General features: G+C 38.0%; 1 protein-coding gene across 4 annotated transcripts in view; it reads left to right on the forward strand.

The window, feature by feature from the left end:
• The window catches only part of BMPR1A (bone morphogenetic protein receptor type 1A), a 144,818-nt gene that overhangs the window by 100,682 nt on the left and 20,680 nt on the right, over positions 1 to 23,456 (forward strand). For all 4 annotated transcript variants that reach the window (XM_055538080.1, XM_055538091.1, XM_055538073.1 and 1 more), the window contains exons 3-5: positions 11,928 to 12,147; positions 16,371 to 16,533; positions 18,286 to 18,388. In XM_055538080.1, coding sequence (XP_055394055.1) covers positions 12,081 to 12,147; positions 16,371 to 16,533; positions 18,286 to 18,388 — 333 coding nt within the window. In that variant the 5' untranslated portion in view covers positions 11,928 to 12,080. The remainder of the gene's footprint in view (positions 1 to 11,927; positions 12,148 to 16,370; positions 16,534 to 18,285; positions 18,389 to 23,456) is intronic.

Below are 23,456 nucleotides of genomic sequence, written 5' to 3' on the forward strand. Positions count from 1 at the left end.
TATCTTTTCTGAGATATTTGGCTTAAAATACTACTTTTATACTGACCTAACTCAGAATATTCAAGTATACTTTCTCCTTTAATCTTCTGTTATAACAGAAAAACTGACTCTCTCTGACCTAAAAAATAGAGAGAATTTATTGGCTGTTAACTGAGAAGTCCCTGAGTAATTCAGACATCAGGCAGAGCTGCTTAGGCAGCTCATTGGTAGCTCCGAGGACCTGGCTGCTTTCAGTCTCCTGGCTCTACGTCTGGTTTCCCTTCAGGTCCCGACATACTGCCAGAAGTTGCAGTTTTCTTATTCATATTCAATCTGAAAGAAAGACTTTGTCTCTACAGGCCCCCTTAGACACCATGTAAGAACAGTTTACCACTGAACTTTTCATTGTGGCATAGAAATTAGAAAATGCTAATTGACTTGGCCTAGGATGGGGCCTCTACTCCTGGAGCTTCAGGGAAACCCTGTATACACGGCATTTTTGAAAGCTGTAGGTAGAGAAAAAAGTGGAGGAAAACGCTTGATTTTTAAATTCCTTTTGCATTGTACAGTCTCTCTGGTTAGCACAGCAAGAATATGATTGTTTTGGTAAAGTGGTCGAATGAGAAGAAAAAAAAGTAAAGCAAAAATAAAGTTGCATTCAGACCTTAGTTTAAGATAATTTTGCTTGTAAGAGGCTTAAAACTATTGCTTTTTGAACATCTAGAACCTCAGAGGAGCCTTCAGATAATGATGGAATCTGGGAAATTCCCTGGCAGTCCAGTAGTTGGAATTCTGCACTTCTCACCTGCCTAGGGCAGGTTCAGTCCCTGGTCAGGGAACTAAAGTCCTGCAAGCCTTGCAGTGCTCCCCCCCAACCCCCCACCCAAGAAAAAAGAAATCTGATCGGCCGTTTTAGTAGAATAGGTGTTTGTTTCTCAACAAGGAGAGCTCTGCTTTGGCCTCTGGTTACTGTGTGTCCTGTCATGCCCCAGTTACTGGTCCAACCAAAAGTCACCTGTGTATTTCCAGGTTTTCGTAGGGAGGTACAAAATTGAAAAAACTTGTGACTTTCTGGGAAAGTGTTTCATATGGAGAGCATAAAAACAGATATACTTTGATTTGGTTTCCTGAGTGAGATATGGGTTTGCTCTTTGTTATTCTTGAAGTTCTGCTTTCATTTTTTTTCTCCCTAGCTCTAGAGATTAGATATATTCTCCTTAAAAATTGATTTAGCATTTGAGTTAAACTTTTTTGGCCACAGGGTTTTACTAAGTTAATTACAAAAGTTTTTAAATTAAATGTAATGTTGCTAAGGAGAAGAGAAATCTGTTTTGATTGCCAAATTCAAGCATTTTGACTTGGGTCACATGGGTTAGAATAGAAGGACCAACCAGTCTTGAATAAATTTCTAACTTTAATAGGTTAAAATTATTTATGGTCAGAAAAATGAAATGCACTGAGTCTAGAAGAACTTATTCCTAAAGTCAGAATATCTTAGAATACTCTCTGAATATCTGTTAAAGCTCACTTTATAAGCACTTAAGAAATGTTAGACATCTTTGATGAAATGAAGTATATAAAAATATCTATGTGGTATGTGTGGATATAGTCAGTCACTTGCTCTCTGAGCTCTGTTTTCTGAAAATAGTTGTATCAATCAGGGCCCAGTCAAGAAGGTTGAAACCACACTGGTTATTTTAACAGAGAGAATTTGGTGTAAGGAATTAACTACACAGGTACTGGAGGATTGAAAAGCCAAAGGAACATTGGAATTAAAACAGAAATACTAATTTTGGGAAACAAATACACCCCTAAAGGTTGAGGTTTCAGAACCTAAAAGCTTGGAGAAAAACTGCCCTCGTGGAGTCCTGAGCCAGTCCTCCATGAAGGGAGCTCAGAGCCCAGCTGCGCTGGCCCCAAGGACCTGCTCTGGGGTCTTGAAGCACCGGCTCTCGGACCCTGGTGTGTGGGCTCATCTGGATCTGAGCAGGGCCCACAAGGCTGGTTCTGGGGATACAGAAGGAAGCTGAAAACTGAATCTGCTGCTGCAACCACGGCAGAGGGTATCGTTCAGGTAACTGACTGGAACAACAAACAAAATCATGAAGATGGAAGTTCCTTCTTCCTTCCTCCAGCCTTCTCTAGTTCCCGTTGGAGCCAGCTGGTAAAAGACTTGTTGTCAGGTAAAAAACTTGTCCCAGGTCAGCATAGCAGTGGTTAGGTTGTTTGGTCGTTTATTTTTTTGGAGGGCGGGGGAGGGGGGGTGTTATTTTGTTGTTGCTGAAAAGCAACAGTGTAAGGAGCGCAGTGTAGTTTTTTTTTTTTCCCCCTCAGTATCTATCACTGTTGACTGAGTGGAATTTGGGCCTTCTCAGCAGCAGACTTGCCACTTACTGGTTTTGTGAACTTGAGCAAGTGTCTTAATTTTGCTGAGCGTCACTCTCTTCTGTGATGATGAAATAAAATCTTACGTGTGTCGATCTTACATGGCTCAGTAGAAAATCGCTCCCTGTTTCCCTTTGGATGTACTTGTGCTCAGTCGCTCAGTCGTGGCCCACTCTTTGCAACCCTGTGGCCTGTAGCCCGCCAGGCTCCAGGCTCCTTTGTCCATGGGGATTCTCCAGGCAAGAATCCTGGAGTGGGTTGCCATGCCCTCCTCCAGGGGATCTTCCTGACCCAGGGATTGAACTGCAGGTCTCCTGAATTGCAGGTGGATTCTTTGCCGACTGAGCCACCGGGCTTGATGTACTCACTTGTGTGCTTACTGGATAAAACACTGCCCTTGGGAATAAAAGACCTGAGTTTGTAGTTTTTCCTTCAGGTTACTAACTGTGTAGAATTCAGCAAGTCACTTTAGCTTCTTGAACTTGTCTTCTCTTTAAAAGTAGGAATAATTTTACTTACTACAAGGGTCATCTATATATGGTGTGAAAGTGAAGTCGCTCAGTCGTGTCTGAGTCTTTGAGACCCCATGGACTGTAACCTACCAGGCTCCTCCATCCATAGGATTTTCCGGGCAAGAATACTAGAATGGGTTGCTGTTTCCTTCTCCAGGAAATTTTCTTGACCCAGGGATTGAACCTGGGTCTCCCGCATTGTAGGCAGACCCTTTACCATCTGAGCCACCAGGGAAGCCCAAATGGTGTAATGTATGTAAAACTCGCACATTATAAAAATGGTGATATGCTAACGATATAAAGTTGCCACTAAATACTATATATGAGTTTCTCTCATTTAATTGACATGAAAGACTTAGATCTATCTTATGCTCTACCTTGAACCAGTCACTAACCACGTAACACTGATTTTATCTCTGTAAAAATACTGTGCAGAAACTAACGCAGTGTTGTGTACCGTTGCCCATAATATAGCTGCGTGCGTGCATGCTGTCACTTCCGTCTGGTCCGACTCTTTGCCACCATATGGACCATAGCCTGCCAGGCTCCTCTGTCCATGGAATTTTCCAGGCATCAGTACTAGAGTGAGTTGCCCATACCCTGCTTCAGGGGATCTTTCCAACCCAGGGATTGAACCTGTGGCTTCTGCATTGCAGGCGGATTCTTCACCACTGAGCCACTGGGAAAGTCCTGTTGGGGTGACCAGATTCGGATCCCTCTGAGGCATTTCTGCAACCACTCTACCTGTTTTGTTGCTGTTTATTTCTTTGTCATTTGTGCTTGTTCTAGAGGAGACACAGAAGAATAACACCCAGACCCCTTCAGTTAACTGCTGGCATCAAGAATCTCTTCTGACCACTGATGTACCAATGGGTAGACAGCATAAACTAGTTCTAATTACTTGTGAGGTTTTTTTGTTTAATATGATTAAACAAACAAACTTTGAAGAAATGGTGTTTTAAAAATAGATTGTCTCCTGTTTTTTAAAATACTTCATAAACCAAGAAGCATTTATTTGTATATCTAATATTGAGGCCCCTCAGTTCAGTTCAGTTCAGTCACTCAGTCGTGTCCGACACTTTGCAACCCCATGAATCGCAGCATGCCAGGCCTCCCTGTCCATCACCAACTCCTGGAGTTTACTCAGACTCACGTCCATTGAGTCAGTGATGCCATCCAGCCATCTAATCCTCTGTCCCCTTCTCCTCCTGCCCCTAATCCGTCCCAGCGTCAGTCTTTTCCAATGAGTCAACTCTTTGCATGAGGTGGCCAAAGTACTGGAGTTTCAGCTTTAGCATCATTCCTTCCAAAGAAATCCCAGGGCCAATCTCCTTCAAAATGGACTGGTTGGATCTCCTTGCAGTCCAAGGGACTCTCAAGAGTCTTCTCCAACACCACAGGTCAAAAGCATCAATTCTTCAGCACTCAGCTTTCTTCACAGTCCAACTCTCACATCCATACATGACTACAGGAAAAACCATAGCCTTGACTAGACGAACCTTTGTTGGCAAAGTAATGTCTCTGCTTTTGAATATGCTATCTAGGTTGGTCATAACTTTCCTTCCAAGGAGTAAGCGTCTTTCAATGTCATGGCTGCAGTCACCATCTGCAGTGATTTTGGAGCCCCAAAAAATAAAGTCTGACACTGTTTCCACTGTTTCCCCATCTATTTCCCATGAAGTGATGGGACCAGATGCCATGATCTTTGTTTTCTGAATGTTGAGCTTTAAGCTAACTTTTTCACTCTCCTCTTTCACTCTCATCAAGAGGCTCTTTAGTTCCTCTTCACTTTCTGCCATAAGGGTGTCGTCTGCATGTCTGAGGTTAGTGAGGGATACACATCCTCTAAGCACATCAACTATGATAATGCCACACTAGTTTGTCTTGCATCTCTGTTCCAGGAAGAATTTTACTTGTGTTGGGGAGAACAGTTTCTTGGCACAGAAAGAAAGTAAAAGATTTTGAATGAAGAGAGGGTAATTGAGCAGAAAAACAAAGGTTTAAATATGTTAAATTTACTTTGAATAAATAATTGAACATTGGGAAAAGGGAAGGTCTAGTGAGAAGGTAGTTTCAGAGGTGTTGATAAAATTGGTGACCTCAGGGTGGATGGAGACACAACAATTAGAAATGTGTTTATAAAGTGGGACTCTCCTAATCCTACTGTAGGTCAGAAGTTAGCTCTATGGTTGGTTCTCTTTGCTTCTTTTTCAGACTTCCCAAAAGACCTCATTATAAATGTCTTACCCATCACAAGTTTTCACAGCATGGACTCTAAGGCAGGCTTTTTGATGAGATGCCTGTGTATTACCACAGATAACTCACATAACTTTATTTATGCATGTTATTTTGTTAAGGTTTTGTGTTTAAATATGAGTAACTGTTTTTTACACTAATATAAAAATAACCTGAGTAGTGTTGCTCCATTTGTATATGTATTTATTAGTTTAGGGATTGATGGGGTGGAAGTTGGAAACGTGAAAAGATGGATGAGTTGCTTGTTAAGGGAAAAGACAATATTCTTATGCTAATCCAAGCTCTGGATCAGGAGCAAAGCAGCCATGCAAACAATGGCTGTGGAGCCAGAAAGTCTGCAGTGAGTCTAGTCCTTCTCAGAAAGCTTGTCAGACCAGGCGCCTGGAGCTGCCCAGGGGGAGGGACCCCTGGAAGGGAGAGTTTTCTCCTTACTACTTTATGGAGTTGGCAGTTGGCCAGCTTGTTGAAAATTCCCAAACCTCACTACTAGAAAGTAAAAATTAAGGGTGGAGGGCTTAACGGGAAGCGGAAAGAATGACTTTAGTCTGTTTTTTCAGCTGACTTTGGCCTTTTCCTGTTTTTTTTGTTTTTTTTTTTTTTTTTTTTAATCCTGATAGAACTATTGGTTTAGCTTTCTTGCTATTTGCGAAGCTTTAATTTTTTTTAATTTAAGAATAATTTATATTTTATTGAGTAATGTTGTCATAGTCTTATTTTCCTGAAGAAGAAGCCACCAATCTATGTATACAGGAAAGGAAAGTAAATCTATTTAGATTCCTATTTGGGCTAACTAATAATAGCTTTTAAACACCAGCATCATTTAAAAATTTTGATCATGTGGCATTTCAAATGTCATTTCCTTATATTCTTAACATTGTATGATCAGATATGTTTAATTTTAATATAAAAATTCCAATGAACTATTCTAGGAATTTAAGAATACTTTTATTTTCAGGTATTAGGATTATAAAATACTAAGTTTCAGGAATGGTTGCAAAATAAGTTTACTATTTTTGTTATGATTATAGAAAAAGTTGATCAGATCAGATCAGTCGCTCAGTCGTGTCTGACTCCTTGCGACCCCATGAATCGCAGCACGCCAGGCCTCCCTGTCCATCACCAACTCCCGGAGTTCACGGAGACTCACGTCCATCGAGTCAGTGATGCCATCCAGCCATCTCATCCTCTGTCGTCCCCTTCTCCTCCTGCCCCCAATCCCTCCCAGCATCAGAGTCTTTTCCAACGAGTCAAATATGCTGGGACAAATAAAGGGAAAGTCATCGGTATTTTTATTATTAATTACAACGGTAACAACTGACATGTATTTACTGAATGCTTAATCCTTAGATCCAAGGCGCTAACTCATTTGGGTTAGTAATACTGTTCCCATTTTGTGCCTGAGGAAACTGAGACCTAGATAGCTTGAATAACTTCCCCCAAAATTACATAGCAAATAAATAGTGGAGCTGATTTTTGAAACCAATAGACAGACATCAGAATTTACTTTCTTCAGTTTGCCAGGATATTATGTGAATTAAGTGGCTTTATGTAGAACACAAAACTAATGTTATCTTTATGGACTCCATAGTTTAAAAAGGCAGATGTAACAGTGTATAGTGTGGAACTAGGGACAGTTTTTTCCCCCACAAAAAATAAACCTTACTTGCTGAGGTCATTTAAATATAAAGAACATATTTTTGATTACTCCTTTGAAAGAAAGATGTTAGAATATTATCCAGTTGGTTCTTTGGGCGTTGTGACTGTTTATGTTATACCTTTTTTTTTTTTTTTGGTTGCACCATGAGGCTTGTGGGATCTTAGTTCCCTGACCGGGACCCAGCCCAGGCCCTTGGCAGGTAAAGCACAGAGCCCTGACCGCTGGCCTGTGAGGGAACTCCCTATTTATGTTATGCTTTTATTGTTATACTCTGACTCAACTACGCTTTTCAGACGTGTGCCTTTTGGTTGACTGTGCAATAACTTACAGTGATCAGGCTTTTATTATTTCAACAAATTTCTCAGAATGACTGTATTATAGCAATGGATGTTATCTACTGCTGCCCAGCAAATTACCAAAAATCTTAGTAGCTTAAAACATCCAACATTTATCATCATTTCATACATTTTCTCACCATTAGGAGTCTACCAAAGGCTTACTTGGATGGCTCTAGTTTAAGGTCTCATAAATTGTAGTTAAGATATCTGTGAAGCTGCAGTTACTGGAAAGCTTCCCTGGCACTGACCGATCCACCGCTAAGGTGGCTCACTCACATAGTTGTTGGCTTGCTTGCTTGCGTGCTAAGTCGCTTCAGTCGTGTCCGACCCTGTGCGACCCCATAGACGGCAGCCCACCAGGCTCCCCCGTCCCTGGGATTCTCCAGGCAAGAACACTGGAGTGGGTTGCCATTTCCTTCTCCAATGCATGAAAGTGAAAAGTGAAAGTGAGTCTGACTCTTCGCGACCCCATGGACTGCAGCCCACCAGGCTCCTCCGTTCATGGGATTTTCCAGGCAAGAGGACTGGAGTGGGGTGCCATTGAGGCCCCAGTTCTTTGCCACAGGGACCTCTCCATAAGGCTGTGTGGGTGTCCTTACTATATGGCAGCTAGCTTCTTCCCTCAGAGTATTCCAAGAGTGAGTAGGGAGGAATCTGAAATGCCTTTTATGATCTAGTTTCAGAAGACAAAATCTGTTGTTTCCATTGTATTTTAGTTTGCTAGAAATGAGTCTTTAAGCCCACTGGGAATTCAAGAGAGGGAATTAGGCTTCATCTTTTGAAGACAGTGTCAGAGCGTTTGTGGATCACCATGGTTATCTTTTGGTAGATTGGTGGGGTTTTTTTAACTGAAAAATAACACTTATGAATAGTAGTTTATATCCCAGCTGTGGTAATACACACTACATTAATACTGTACATGACAGAGCCTGGATCATGAATTTATTTTATTGGTGAATGCCAAATAAATATATGTGATGTTAATGCTTTTATTAATACAGTTTTTGAATGAACATTGGTGTTCTGGCACTGTTTTCTCTTCCCATTCTTAGAAGGCTGTCTCATACAGGACCATAGCTTTAAATATCTCTATGTTGTTGACACAACAGATTTATATCTTCCGTCTCAGAAGTTTCCTTTAGGTTTCAGAACCAGATGCCCATTAGACATTCCCTTTGAGTAGTTTCAAATGTCTACAGTGAACCATTGATCCCTCCTTCCCACTCCTTTCAAAGTCCGTTTGCCCCCATTTCAGTAATTGCTCGTGCCAGAAACGTGGGGTGTTTTTTTTTTTTTTGACTCCTCACTCTCCCTTACCCCCATGTCTAATCCATTACCAAGGCCTCCTGAGTCTGTTGTGAAGTGTGTCTTGAATCCGTCCACGGTAGCACTCCTGCCATAACCCTAACCACCATTGTCCCTCTCCTAAACTGCTACAGTATCTTCTTAGTGGCCTCTTTGATTCTCCTCTTGTTCTCTCCAGTCCATTGCATGGAAACCAGATAACTACGTTCCCATCCCACTTACGTTTCAATCCCAGATTCTCACATGGTCTTGCCTGACCTGGTCCTTGACTTTTCTGCCTCTTCAGCCTCAGCGTTGACCATATTACCCCTCTTTCCCAACATTTCAGAATCATTGTTCTTCTTGGCCTCAATAATCTTTGTGCAGGCTGTTCTGCTGCCTCCAATCCCCTCTCCCCAGCCTTGTTGCTTTACCTGAGTAAATAATTCTTTTATTCATCAGATCACACCTGAAATGTCACTTTTCAACATTGCTTCCCTTGACCTGTCTATCCTCTAGGACCTGGCACTTTTCTTTCTTTGCACTTTCCTCAAATTGTGATTATGTGTCATTTGTATTGTCTTGTTTGATGTTTTAATTGTCTTATTGATTGTGAGCTCCATGAAGTTTCCATCTGTTTTGCTCTGTCACTATATTACTGTTATATACAGGATCGTGTATATAACAGGCTCTTAATAAACGTTTGGGAAGTAAATTAATATTCATTGGCAAGAACGCTGTTCACTCAGGACTTAAGAGTTGGAAGGAATCTGATGAATCATTTAATTGGTCTAGTCTTGTTTCCATCATTCCTGTCATGTCCTTGACAGAGGTGCATTCATACTTTATTCCTTTGATATTCTGTGAGCAAAGGTCGCTGGTCCTTTCCATTGTATCTCAAGTGTAGTCATTTCTCTGTCCTTTGCATTCTTGTCATTTTCTAAAGTATTTAAGAGTCCTGACCAGGTGGAATAAAGTGAGATGGTTACTCCTTTTACTGTGGCAGCGTTCCTCTATCAGCGCTTGATTAGATTATCTTTTCTTAGCGGTTGGTCTTAAGCACTGATGCTTTTTGAGCTTGTAGTCAGCTAAAACCTAACATTTTTCTTTTAAAGATTAGGAGCTCTCTTTGTTAGATTACAATGAAGCTCTTGAAGCTGTTTTACCCTCAGCCCTCTCTTAGCTAACGCTGTTCTCCATGTAAGTTGTGGGAGAGTTTTTAGTATAAAAATGCCTCGCAGCTGGGATCGTCACGGTGGCACCTGCCACTCCCTGTGCAGGGTTTGCAAGTATGCCATAAACATGTTTGAGAAGAAACTTTTTTTAAGCACCTACTCTGTAGCAGGCTTTTCTAAATACTTTATGAAGTAATGTACATAAAATATCCAGGACGGCAACTTAGGGTAGCATTTAACACATGGACACCCACATTAGATATTGTTGATTAGAATGATGGCCCTACCTCTTACCAACTGTGTCATCTTTGATAAATTCCTTAAACTCCACGTGCCTTAGTTTCCTCATCTGTAAAATTATTATTGAAAATAACAAGCCTATCTTGTAAGATGGTTGTACTGGTTCTGTAAATTAATATATTCAAAGCATTCATAATAGTTCTGCTACTTAGAGGTGAATATATGTTAGGTATTACCTCATTTAGTTCTCAGAATAAATATTCTCAGAATATAATTCCAGTTTTACAAATGAGGTAACTCATCCAGAGAGGTGAGGTTACTTTTTTAAGGCAGATCCAAGATTTAAACTTGTGCCAAGAGTGGTAGAGTTGCAGATGTTTGTGTGGAAGGAATCACACATGATCCCTTTGCTTTGAAAGGGACTGTACGTGTACAGATGCCTAGGGTCTCACTGGCTGCAGAATGCCTTGCCTGTACTTCTAATGAGACAAGACCACATATTCAGTAAATAAACATGAAGAAGCAGTGACACGGAAAGATGGAGTCAGTCACGTCAGTCAGTTTTTCTGGGCAAGACTCTGAGGTCCTTGAAGCATAATCTGTCATATTTTTATTTGTAGCCCCTTGCATTAATGTGTAATACATACTCAGAAAACACTGTTGGTGAATAAGTGAGTAAATTAATAAATGTGTGAAGGTATAGGGAGAGAGTGAGAGCTACTAATAAGAGAGGCAGGAATGATGCCAGGGTTTTGGGCATGGGTGACTGGAGAGATGGCACCGCCATCCTCTGTGATAGCAGATGGAGGAGGAAGAGAAGAAGGCATGTCTAAAGGAATGGGAAGAAAAGTTAGTAAGTTTGATTTGGGCAGATGGAATGCAATCCTAGCTGAGTATTTAATAGACATATAGAATAAGGAGAGAGATCAGGGTTGGAAATATACTGGAAAATTCCTTTGAATCTGAATCATGGAAGAGGTATCCCTAGAATCACAATCCCATAATTTGAAGAAGTGAGTTTTCTTAAAAATACTGTTAAAGTCATCATTATAGATGCTATTCTGTAATAATTTTAGACTTTACATCTTACTTTCTCAGCATTGTGTCGATGAAAAGCAGTTAAATGTCATAGTAGAGAAGTGAGAAATTGCAGAGATTTTAGAATAAACCATATATATAAAATGCAAAATATAAATGACATCTCACTCTAAACCTTATTTCCTCAATTCTCAAAGTGCCTTTGGAGAGCTAGTTAGAGTGAAAAATTATTAGCTAAAATAGAAATCTTGATTTATTTATGGGAGAGTTCATGCCAGGGTAATTATTTTACAAATAAAACCATTTTCACTTAGGAATAGTTCAGGTTTAAGTCAATAAAATCAGTTGCCTGGGCCAGTAGAATGAAGGAGAAATAGAATCATATTCATTTTTATACACACTAGCCTTTTTCTGTTAACTGTTTAACTATTTGATAATTGTCAAACCTTAATTGGAGAGGTTATGTTTCATGTCATCCATATTAAAAGCTCAGTTTTCTCCTAATGAAGTCAGATTTGAAATATTTTATGGAAATAATTTTATTTAAGGTATATGTCTATTGTTTTTCCTTTAATGATGAAACACACTGCATATTTAAATGTTTTTCTAGATAGACTTTCTCTTCTATCTATAGAATAAGTTATTAGAAGACTCAAAGTGTTTTATCACATCTACTAAGATTGAGAGATTATTAATTGTTTAGTGTTTTAAATTCAATTCTTCCTGCTTTATTCTTAATATATTTAGAAATTTTCTTAATGGTGTTAAACGTGTTTTATTTAGAGCAACCAGAAAAGACTATTGAGATTATTAGTGTTCTTATCTTTTTTTACCTAAGGTTGATTTAAGGTCAGGAGAAGTGGCAACCTATTACTAAATTATTTAAGCTTTTGAATTATAGTGCCTTTTTTTTTTTTTATTTTAACAAAGATAGCTTTAATCTTTGAAAATGTACTCTATTGTTTAAAGATATGTTTGGGCATTTGTTTTCCTCTCTTAGTTTGTTAGAAATCTTCTAGAATTCAGTTATATTCATTTCCTTTTTAATATTTTTATCTTTCAGGAGTCAGGAAGAAAGCAGTGGAAGTTGGAGTCATTGTTACCTGATTGAGACTTTTTACAAGAAAATCTGATTGAATAAAAGTCTTTTAAATTAGTGACCATACAAGACCAGTTTTTAAAGGTAACACTGTACAGGAAACGTTAAAATTGAACAATGACTCAGCTATACATTTACATCAGGTTATTGGGAGCCTATCTGTTCGTCATTTCTCATGTTCAAGGTAAATTCATTTAAGCAATCTTATCTCTTTTGTTAGTCATTTATTTCTGTATATAAAAAAAAGACTCATTATTAGGACTGTTCTTTCAACTCATGTCCCATTTTGAACAGTTAGGCCCAGTATGCCAATAGCTTTTAAAAGTATAGAGGCAAAGGATAGACACATGCTAAGTAATTTTTGAACTTGACTATGACAAAAACATTTCCAAGTCTCTATAAAATCTCAGCCTCTTTGAACCTATTCTGTTATCTGTAACATAGGCATTATGATATGCAACATCAGGTTTTAGGAGGATTAAATGAGGTAAAATATAAAGTAAAGTAGCTGACCTAGTGCCTGACACATAGGATAATAGATACTCAGGACTTGGTTTTAAAACTCCTCTCCTTTAAATTACAATAAGGAATAAGCAGGTTTTTTTAAAAAGCATTGTTGTTAAAAGAGTTTAAAAACATACATATTATGTCTATGTGCCAAATATTAAAATTGAGTACTCGAAAGTTTTATTTATGACCAGTATTGTAATTCTACACTGTGCATTTACAGCATAGAACTCCCAGACAGGAAGTTATTGTGATGATTCTTGGGATCGAGTGGGCTAGATATTTCCACATGAGCTTTTTCCTGTGGTTTAATTAGGACAGTATTTTCAACTAAAGAAAGTGCTGTTTGACAAAATGGTTTTATAGAACATACTGAACATCTTTGTTCTCTTAAGTTTGTCTTTAAAGATTTTTTCTTCATGTTTTGTTCACAGTGATGATATCTGCTGATAAGAATTATGATTAACAGCATAAACCTTTAAATTTCCATTTTAAAGAATGAATGTTATCATGAAATCTTAGCTTCTTTTGTATTTTGTCTTGGGTTTAGCTCCCTTATTTTTCCATGCCTGAATACGAGAGTGCTCTTGGAAAAGCTGCTTTTTTGTGTGAAACATTACATTATTTAATAAAACATCTTTATTTTAATTCTGTTATTACATGCCTTGTTGATCAGTACCAATCAAAGCTGTCATAGTTTTAAGATGAGTTAAATTAATAGTAACATTAGTATAGCATTTGCTACCTTACTCCCAGGTAATCACTATTTGGTATTAAATTTTTTAAATCTCCACAGTATGATACAAAATTCTTATTCCCCATCTTAAGTTGTTACATAATAAGCTTTTTTTTTTTTTTTTTTTTTGACCATGCCATGTGGCATGTGATACCTTAGTCTCCCAACCAGGGATCAGACCTGCTTACCCTGCAGTGGAAGCTTGGAATCTTCACTACTAGACTGCCAGGGAAGTCCCAATAAGCTTTTATTAGATGAAATAAATTGGATTTTAGTTAACAAATTTAAATCAAAAGTCTTAGCACTATATTTCTCTGAGGAAGAGCAAAATTTGTTACATTTCCTTTCAAAGAAGGTTAGTCTTTGATAACTATTATTTGCCTTCAAATAATAAGATTAAAATATTTGCTCTTACTGAAAAGAAGTAAAACCAATGTGCAAAAATTATTTCTTAGCAATTACTAAAGATTGCTAGAGTGGTGTTACATATATAACCTGTAGCTTCAGCCCACCCCCTGACTTAAAATTTTATGTTTTGTAAACACAGGACCTGTGGGTAGAAAGAAATTGGCATGTTGTAGGAACTGACACAGGTCTTTATGTCTGGGTGTGATAGACAGGAAGTGCTGTGAGTTGATGATGGAGACGTCCACAGGGTCCACATCCTGTGGGGTGTCGGTAGGCATGGTGAAGGAAGTTGAACTGTATTCTGAGTGTATATGAAGCCATTCAGCCGTTTTAAGCAGATGAGTGGTGAGATCAGATTTAGGTTTATAGGGTAACTCTGGCTGCTATGTAGGAGATGGACTGGATGGGCACATGCAGAAGTTGGGAGGTAAATGTCGAGATTCTTTTATTTTGGAAGTGACATAATGCACCCAGGAAATGGCAGTGGAGTTGGACCAAAGTGAGAAAAAGTGGGATACATTTTGAAGGTTGAGCCTGAGGAGGACCAGGTTTGAGGAGAAAAGTCAAGCATTCCGTTTTAGATGGGTTTGTTTTGAGATACTTAAGCAAGTCAAGGCTGAAGGGATAAAGCTAGAAACCATCAACCAAGGGGTATTTAAGCCCTGGGAAGAGGTGCTGTCACCCGGGGAGGGTGCGGAGAGGCTGTACTTGGTACCAGCACCTGTCCGTGGTGAAGTTTTGCAACTTCAAGGTGTAGCTCAGGTGTCTTTGCTCTTGACACCCTAGAATGAGTCTATGTTACTAGCGCCTTCGTCTACATAGCACCTTTGTGTTATATCGCACTCTGAACTGTATTTATGTGCTTATCCTCTCCACACACATACATCTTTGCCTTCTTCCAGGTTTCTCAAGAACCAGATCAGTTTCCAGCATTCAGTAACTTGCCTGCACGTAGTAGGCTCTAATTAGTTACTGTTTTGTTAATTAAATATTTGAGATAATATAAACCCCAGATGCAAATTATTGCAATTAAAGTATTTTTAGCTCTTAAATTCAGTGTTGCAGAAAGTTATATGTATTAACCATCATGTAACTGAATTTTCCAGGTATTGGTGATCTTTTGGTATAATTTTTTTGTTCTTAGTACTATCTTCATTTATTCACTTTTATATTTAAGCCCTTTATTATGCATTCATTTGATCTATATATAATCTCTTAATTGGAAATTATTATCATCATTTTTTATAGATAAAAGCCTGAAGTTGAGAGAGTAACTTATCAGTTGACATATTCAAGACTTGAACCTTTGACTTCTCACTGTTATTTCAGTATTATTTCTGCCATACTATACTGCTTTTTCTGTGTATCTCTAGATTTTTGAAAAAACCAGCTATGTGCACATACTATTTGCCATTTGGTCTCCATAGTTGCATCGATGCTTCCTGCTATAACTGTAATAGGATTGTAGAGCTGGTTAAGAGACCTCAGGTGTGCTGTAGTCCTGTGGTCTTACTGAAATGACGCCTGAAGTGACATGGGTTGTCTGTAATCACCCAGCTCAGTCAATGGTGCAGAGGTGTCGTAGACCAGACTCCAGGTTTCCTGTTTCATGCCCAGTGTACCTCTTCCCTTCTTGAAACTCTTCCCCCCGCCCCACCCCACACACACCCTTTTTTTTCTTTTGAAACAAATGAAGTCTATGTTTTGTAGCGGTTTAAAGGATTAAGTGAGGATTATTAAAATTTAAGGCATGGAATCACTAAAGTTTATTTAGCAGCACATTCTTTTCTGGTTATTCATGGGTGTGTACGTTATTTTTTCTTTTTTCAGTAGTTCTCACCAGAATAGCTAAATTTTAAGTCAAGTTCACATTATGCCTTGAATCACTCATTTAACATTTATAATGAGACACGTACATAATTCTCTTAATATTTTATACCTGTTTGGCTCTACATTTTATTCTCTGGAGATCTGCCCCCACAAGGGGTAGCCTAGCTGATTTCACTTTTCAGAGGGAGGAATTACTAAAACGTTGCTTGAGTTCCCTTCTGCTTTCAGTCTGAAAGAATCAGTGCCAATATGCCAGTAAGTGTCATTTGCGGCTACGATACTCTAATGCGAGAACACAGTTCTGTGTCTGTGCTCTAACTACTGCCCTACAAGCAACCTTCAGTTTCGGGCAGCACAGTCTGGGTTTGAACCAATGACCTTGAGAATAAAAGTCACCAGATAATATGATTAGTCCCCAAACTCTCACAATTCCCTTACTTAAGCAATTAAAATCCAGAGCCAAATGCTTAGTAACTTCACTTTCACATAGAGGTACATACAAATAAAGGACTTAACTTTTTGTAAGCTGGTCACAAGTTTTGAACCAAAGTGTCTTTAAAAGGAACCATAATTTGTGAATTTTTTAATGATTGGAAATAATCTCACTGTTCTGAAATTGCTTTCCACTTTGTACCTTTCTTACAAGTTATGACCATTTTCTACCTTGTGCCACTCTTGTCTTTCACTATTGCAAAAATTGTGACGTAGTCATCTCCATATATCCCATGAGAGCTGAGATAGTTTTTCTGTGCGTTTTAGGCTGTTAATAAATGTAATCATATAAATAAGGTTTATTTTTAATTAAAAGCACACAACTACAATTAATGCAATTAAGAAAGCATAGAAACTTCTCCTAACTGAAAAATTGGAATAAAAGAATTAGATTTTCAGAAATGGTTCATTTACAGTGTCACATTTGAATGCAGGGCAGAACCTAGACAGCGTGCTCCATGGTACTGGGATGAAATCAGACTCCGATCCGAAAAAGTCAGAAAATGGAGTAACCTTAGCACCAGAGGACACCTTGCCTTTTTTAAAGTGCTATTGCTCAGGACACTGCCCAGATGATGCGATTAATAACACATGCATGTAAGTATTTTATGCTTCTTAAAGTTATAAGAATAGGGTTGCATTTAGTGCTATTTTAAGAATCATTTACTTTGTCTAAATTTTTTTCTCTAACTTTATATGGTATCTCTCCAAAGAGCCAGAAGCTTCTTGTTCTTTATATAGGAACATTTATTAAGTGATTGATGGTTATTTTCTTAGAGTAACATTGTAATATAGCTTTTAAAAGAGGTAAAAGGAATCTGGTATTTGTCTGTCATTTTAGGTTTATTTAGTGATCTTTTTATCGGAAAGTTCTTGATGCTCATTGTAGATAACTTAGAGATTATTAAAAAGAAACGTGAATTATTGAAAATTCACATAAACCTTGTAATTCTAAATTGTTGAAATATTTTGCAGGTCTACAAGAATGACATTGTGATAGTTAAATAATTTTATTTTCTTATAAGTGAACCCCCAGTCTAAATCTGCTTTATGTAACCACTTTAATTTTTCTACTTAATTTTATGTTAACTATTTAATATTTATATATGATCATCTAATTCTATTCCATATTCCTAGGGGACAATGAAGAATTAATTGTCTTACTAGTCAAAAAAAAAAAACCACCCTGAAGGACTCCATCAGTCAGTTATTTTCCTGTTACTAAGATAGAGTAATCAGTAACTTGTTTTGTACTTTCCTAATACTTTTATGCTCTTTGAATGTGAACAGATATATAGTCAAAAAGTATACATATGAAATCTTGAAATTGTATGATAGTTCACCATGTCTTAGATTTGTTGTTTGTTCTCATAGTGGTTGACTTTACTGTAACAGACTGGTTGGTCTGTGTTAGGAGGTGTTCCCTATTATATTACCAAGTGACTTCCTGCCAGACTTCTTGTCTGTAGTTCATACTTGGTCCATGTGAGCTATTTGTTAGAAGCTTGGGTAACCCAGAGTAAAACTTAGTGATCAGTTTTAACAGAATTTCATCCTGTCACACTTAACATTTTCTCATTTCAGAAAATGAACAATTCTACGAGATTCTTTTAACTGTAACAGTACACTTACCGATGTGAATAGTAAGGAGGAACACAAAATAACCTTTTAGATATTTCTTCTGCTCATTAAAGCCTGAATGTATTAGGAGAAAATCTGGCATACTAATACCTAAGTAACATTTAATTTAATACAAATACATCTATATACATTTCTTGAAAATTCAGCTATTCAAAAGTTCTCCTTTTTTCCTTATCACATTAAATAAAAAGTGCCTCAGAATCTCTGTTAGTCAGATCTTCCCAAATATACTTTTCTTTGTCATCGAATCTATTTTTATGGTTCACCGAGAAGGTTTTTTTATTCATAATATTGTGTATAGTATGGGAATACAGAAAATCTTATGGATGAAAAGAGACGAAGTTATTTTTAAGTATATTTGTAAGCACTAAAGATTATCTACTTTATAAAGTTTTATAGTTTTTCTGTGATCACCTGACTGTGATTAGCAAAGAAAAGTTAAATAGTATTTCATATTTGGGGGGACTTGTTTAAAAGAAATCCTTTACTGCCTGACACTGGATTTTTATTCGACCTGTAGATTTTAGTTCAAATATAACAACTTTTATTTGCCTTAAAATGCATGTGGATTTGCCAGTAAATCACTCTGAATGTAATTCTTATTCAAAACTAAAAGCCATCATTAACTGGTCACATTCAAACTGAGATTTAATTAGTACCTTCCAATCTGAAGTTGATCTTTTGTCTTTTTGGCTTTTTTTCTTTTAGAACTAATGGGCATTGCTTTGCCATCATAGAAGAAGACGACCAGGGAGAAACCACATTAGCTTCAGGGTGTATGAAATATGAAGGATCTGATTTTCAGTGCAAGGTAATATCTAATTTGAGGCCTATGAAATTAAGAAGGGAGGGGCCACAGGAAAAACATTGACCCCTCAAGGAGAAGTGTGCCTGGTCTGCATGTTGCTGTGTGTTCTGGGAACAAATGTATTAGAGGAAGCTTAGCTCTTACTTCAGGCTATATGATTGTGTCAATTGAAATTACAGATTATTTTACTTTTTAAAAAAGTTTTAAATCATCTGTTTTTAAATTGTCAAACCTGTAAAAAAAAATAATGCTGTCACACTTATTTGTACATTATAAAATGGACTAGAAAGACTTCAAAATGACGAGTAATAACCTTTATAACTCCCCAAGATAACTTAGAAATGTTAAGCCCTTGTAAGATCTCAGTGGAGTTACTCCTCCAGCAAAGGAGTCAGAGGATTAGTAATAGTTTATGAACATATTGATGGCTTTGGGTTATAAGCCTAATCTCTTCAAAATCTTGTATAATAGTTTTGCCCCAGGTAATCTTTCTACTGTTTTTGAAAACTGCTTCAGAGAGAACTGTTTATTAACAAATTTAAGCCTCAACTATTTTAGAAAATTATTCAAATCAGTAAGAAACTCTCAGGATTGGTAGAAACTTAGGCACACACACAAATGCACACAGTCACATACACGGCATCCTATTTTCTGTTTGCTTCACCTCTAGCAATAAGGGGCTCATTACCTCCCAAGCCCACCTGTTCCTTTTGTAGTAATGACCTCACGTTATCCTTAGAAAGTTTTTCTTCCAGATCTCTGTTCCTTTGTACTTTTTTGGATCATAGAGAACAAATTGAATCCCTTTTTAATATGGTCGCCCTTTACTATGTGAAGAAATCTTTTTGTATTACTTCACTCCTCATACACTATAGTTTTTACCCAATGAAATAGTTCAAAATAACTTCAACTACTCCTTATATAGGATCAGCTTTAGAGTTACTCACTGTTCAGTTTCTCAGTGTAATATGCAGAATTGACTCTGGTCTGGCGAGCAAAAACAAGCAAAGAGTTAGTAACTCCTCCTGAATGCAGCAAAATTTCATGGTCGAGGTGTGTCCTACCTTATTCTTAAATAAGATACTGAATTTTCTGTCAGCTGAAATCCCAGTATCTTTCACTCATGCAACTAACTGCTCAGCCATCTCTTTCCATTCTTCATTGGTGCTGTGGGTTTCTTGACACAAATAACTAAATGAGCATGGAATGAATTTTGTTACATGGTTGTCACATAGTTGTCAAAATTAAATTTCGTTGTATTAACATTAACCCTTTGCCCTTACCTGTCGGGATTCAGGAGATGCTCATTTGTTTTTGTCTCTTCCGGTTCTATTTCTCAACCACACTTCAGTGTACTTTTTAATCACTTAAAAATGTTGACGAAAGACCTCTCTATGGTTAGAGCACTGAGCTGGGCAGTAACAACCAGTGCCTCACAGGCCCCCTCAGCTAGGCCTGTCCCAAATGCATATGTTAGTCTAGTTTAGTTATGAAGCTTGACAGTGTGTTCAGATGGAAGTGCCGCCTCTTAACTAGCTGTGGAACTGTGAGCAAGAAACTTTACTGTCTTGTTGTTTTCTTATTAGCGAAAGAGTTCCTGTAAGAATCAGTAGGCGACAGCACATATGCAGAGTTCAGCACAACTGGCACATAGTAAGGACTTAATAAATGTTAGCTTTTACCATATTGAAAATGGAGTTGAGAGCAGGCTTTCAGCTGAATCACACATACCCGAGTGCACGCTGACCACAGTGCCTGAGGACTGCTGGCACACGGATGGTTTTAAGGGAACCGGTTCACAGATCTAAGCTTCCATAGAGCCTGTTGCTTCATATTTATCTGCCTGAGACCAGAGCTTCTCAAGCAGTTTCTCTGTTCCTTCCTCTCCACAATCAACCTCACGGTTTCCTGATTAGTGGCCTGGAATGTAAATCCTCAAGTTCCCGAATGCTATTATAATTCAAAATCTTAGTACCACTGTGGGGAACATGGGGATAGCAAATATATTTGCATGTTTTGTAGTTCATCATTTTTTGCTTTCATCCAAATTGCTTCTTTTAAAATAACTTTTCATAGTAGGATTATTATAGATCTTTGTCATATGATTGGAAGGTCTTCAGAGAATTATGGGGCAGTGGTACAACAAATCCTTCCATTACCATCTTTTTATCAAAAAATCTTAGTACTCACCCAAAAAGAAGAAAAGAGAGAAATAGGAATAAAGTTAAATGCCAGACTCTTCTCATTCTAGCAATAAGTAATTGTCCATGAATTTATGAACTAGTTTTATTTAAGTCCTGTCCATCTCATACCTTTCCAATAAAATTTTCTTTTTATATAGAGGTTATAATGTACATGTAATTTTGATTAATTTTATACTAATAATTGTGATGATAAATCAAGCCAGAATAATTTTTTTTAAGACTTAAGATATCCTATCACAGGAAATAAAAGATTAATTTATATTTATATATGTTTATTTTTGAGGTGGAGAATTATATCATGATATATTACATTAGGGCATAATGATTACGGAAAATGTGGAAAGGAAATAGCATAAGGAGAAAAAGGAATACTATAAAATTTTCCAATTTGTCCATTTATTTTTTAAAATAGTGATAATGGATATTGAATTGGTATTTTACGTAGATGCTCCTGAACAGATTTATTTTAACTTTGTTTTAAAATGTGCAATAAGTAAGGTATTATCAATACATTCTTTGCACCTATTTATAATGAAAAATTTTAGATGTTAGCCTAAAAATATATGAGGGAATACATCGTGTTTCGGAATTCATTTAGAGGGGTGGTTGTTCAGTCGCTAAGTCGTGTCCAACTTTGCAGCCCCGTGCAACACACCAGGCCTCCATGTTCCTCACTATCTCCCGGAGTTTGCCTGAGTTCATGTCCACTGATTTAGGGGTTACACAGACGAAAATATTGAGCACCACTTGGGTTACTTTCTGTGTATCTTGCTACATATCACTGTTAACTTACCTGGCACCTCACCTGAGCAGAACAGCTCTTCTGTGGGCACCTCACCCTTTCCTCCCAATGCTTCCACATGCTGTCAGGTTTGGATCAAAACAGGCTCAAGTGATACTCACCGTTCTTTGCCCAGGCCTTGATTTTTCCCTCACACCATCCAGTCTCTGTAGGTAAATCTAGCTTATTGTCTCTTCCTGTAGGGTGAGTTATTTCTCAGCAGCCGCACTGCCATTCCTTAGACTTTGGTTTCAGTTACTTTCTCCTGTGGCACTCCTCCTAACCCGCCACCCCCACTCAAGTTCACTAAATAAGTGAGAATCTCCTCTATTTCATGAATGCCAAGTAAGTTTTTCCCCCCACAGGAATTTTTATTGCCCACATACAATCAGAGATACAAATGGGCTTAGGTCGGGCGTGGCAATGGGGAGTGCAGGAACCAGAAAGGTTGTGTCGACCGACATCGTAATCTAGACACACTTAACTTTGCCTTCCCAGATATAGAGTTAACCTGTGTAAGGAAGACATGAGTCTCATGTTGCTTATTCTCAGCGAAGCCACAATGAGTCCTCCCAGAGACTGCAGGCATTTTTGACTTATTCTAGAATCTTGACTGGGATCCATGTCACGTTCACTAGAGGAAGAAGAATTAATTTCTTGAACATTTTACTGTTTACTTTAATATGTTAAGTGCTTGGTACAGTTTTTCTCATTTTCTCCCAATTATCCTATAAGGTAGGATCCTTATATCCTTCATCTTACAGGAGAGGAAGCTAAAGCCCAGAGAGAAGTAAGATCATTGCTCAGGGTCACAAACTTAATAAATGGCAAAGCTAGGATTTAAGCTATTTGATTGCAGAATCCTTGTTTTCATAATACTATGCTGCCTCCAATCTGTTGTTGGCAAAGACTTTCTTTCCTTTTTAAAAAGGAAAGAAAGCTGTGTAGTTTACAACACTCCTCGTTTCTACAATCTTTGAATTGTACCTTTCTCAGCCCTCTTCCCAGTGCTCTCATCTTCCTGTGATAATAATTCATCTAGCTTTGTGTTGCGTTCTTCAGTCACTAAGTCATGTCCAATTCTCTGCAACCCCATGGACTGTAGCGTTCCAGGCTCCTCTGTCCTCCCAGAGTTTGTTCAAATTCATGTCCATTGAGTAGTTGATACTATCTAACCATCTCATCCTCCGCCACCCTCTTCTCCTCCTGCCTTTAATTTTTCTCAGCATCAGGGTCTCTTCCAATGAGTTGGCTCTTTGCATCAAGTGGCCAAAGCATTGGCGCTTAGAAGATAGGAATTCAGACAGAACACAGAAACATTGCAGGGTCTCTGCATACTTCTGGGATCCCAGACGTGCTTAACGGTGTTTGGTCTGCCTTCTTCATACCTGCAATCATCCCTGATGGGGAAGACTGAAGGAGCCGAGCGTTCAGGAAACGCGTCTTCTCTTTGTCCTCCGTCGCCTGCTGTTTCGTCAGCCCCAGTGCATCTGTCGCCTGGTAGTCTCCCTTCTAGCGCTGCTAAAAACCCTTTGCTGATTTTTCCTTACATTTTCGGTCCTGCAAGGCTAAGCTCATTTTGAACTTTAGCATACTGGGACTATTCCTGGATGCTTTACGCTTCTTGTTATTCATCTTTGATTATACTTCATTCTGTCCTTCATGTAAGTTTCTCTAGATCCGGGATTTTTTTTTTTCCAGAGTCACTTGTGTAACTTCTGACGTGTCTTCCTTTTCTATTTTTATGATAATTTAAAAGTAAGAGTTTGTTAGAAAGTTTAAAATTCAGTTCAAGTGTAAAACTTGTGCTTTTGGAGGTTTCCAAATACTCTTGGCCCGTCTTCTCTTATGGGGACTCTCAAGGCCCTTATAGAATCCCATGTAGATTCCCTTACGGAATCTCATATCCGCCTTTTTAAAAGGAATACCCGATTATGCCGAGGTTTCCCCTTTCTGGCCCTCTGATATTTAAGACTAACATGGTTAATTTCTGCTTATATATTCTTGTTACTTTTATAATGACAGACAGTTCCTTTCTGTTGCTGTTTTGGTCTAGATTGTCACTTCTTTCAGGCAGTGCTGAAAT

This window comes from Bubalus kerabau, chromosome 1 (genome assembly GCF_029407905.1).
Source record: "Bubalus kerabau isolate K-KA32 ecotype Philippines breed swamp buffalo chromosome 1, PCC_UOA_SB_1v2, whole genome shotgun sequence".
Lineage (NCBI taxonomy): Eukaryota > Metazoa > Chordata > Mammalia > Artiodactyla > Bovidae > Bubalus > Bubalus kerabau.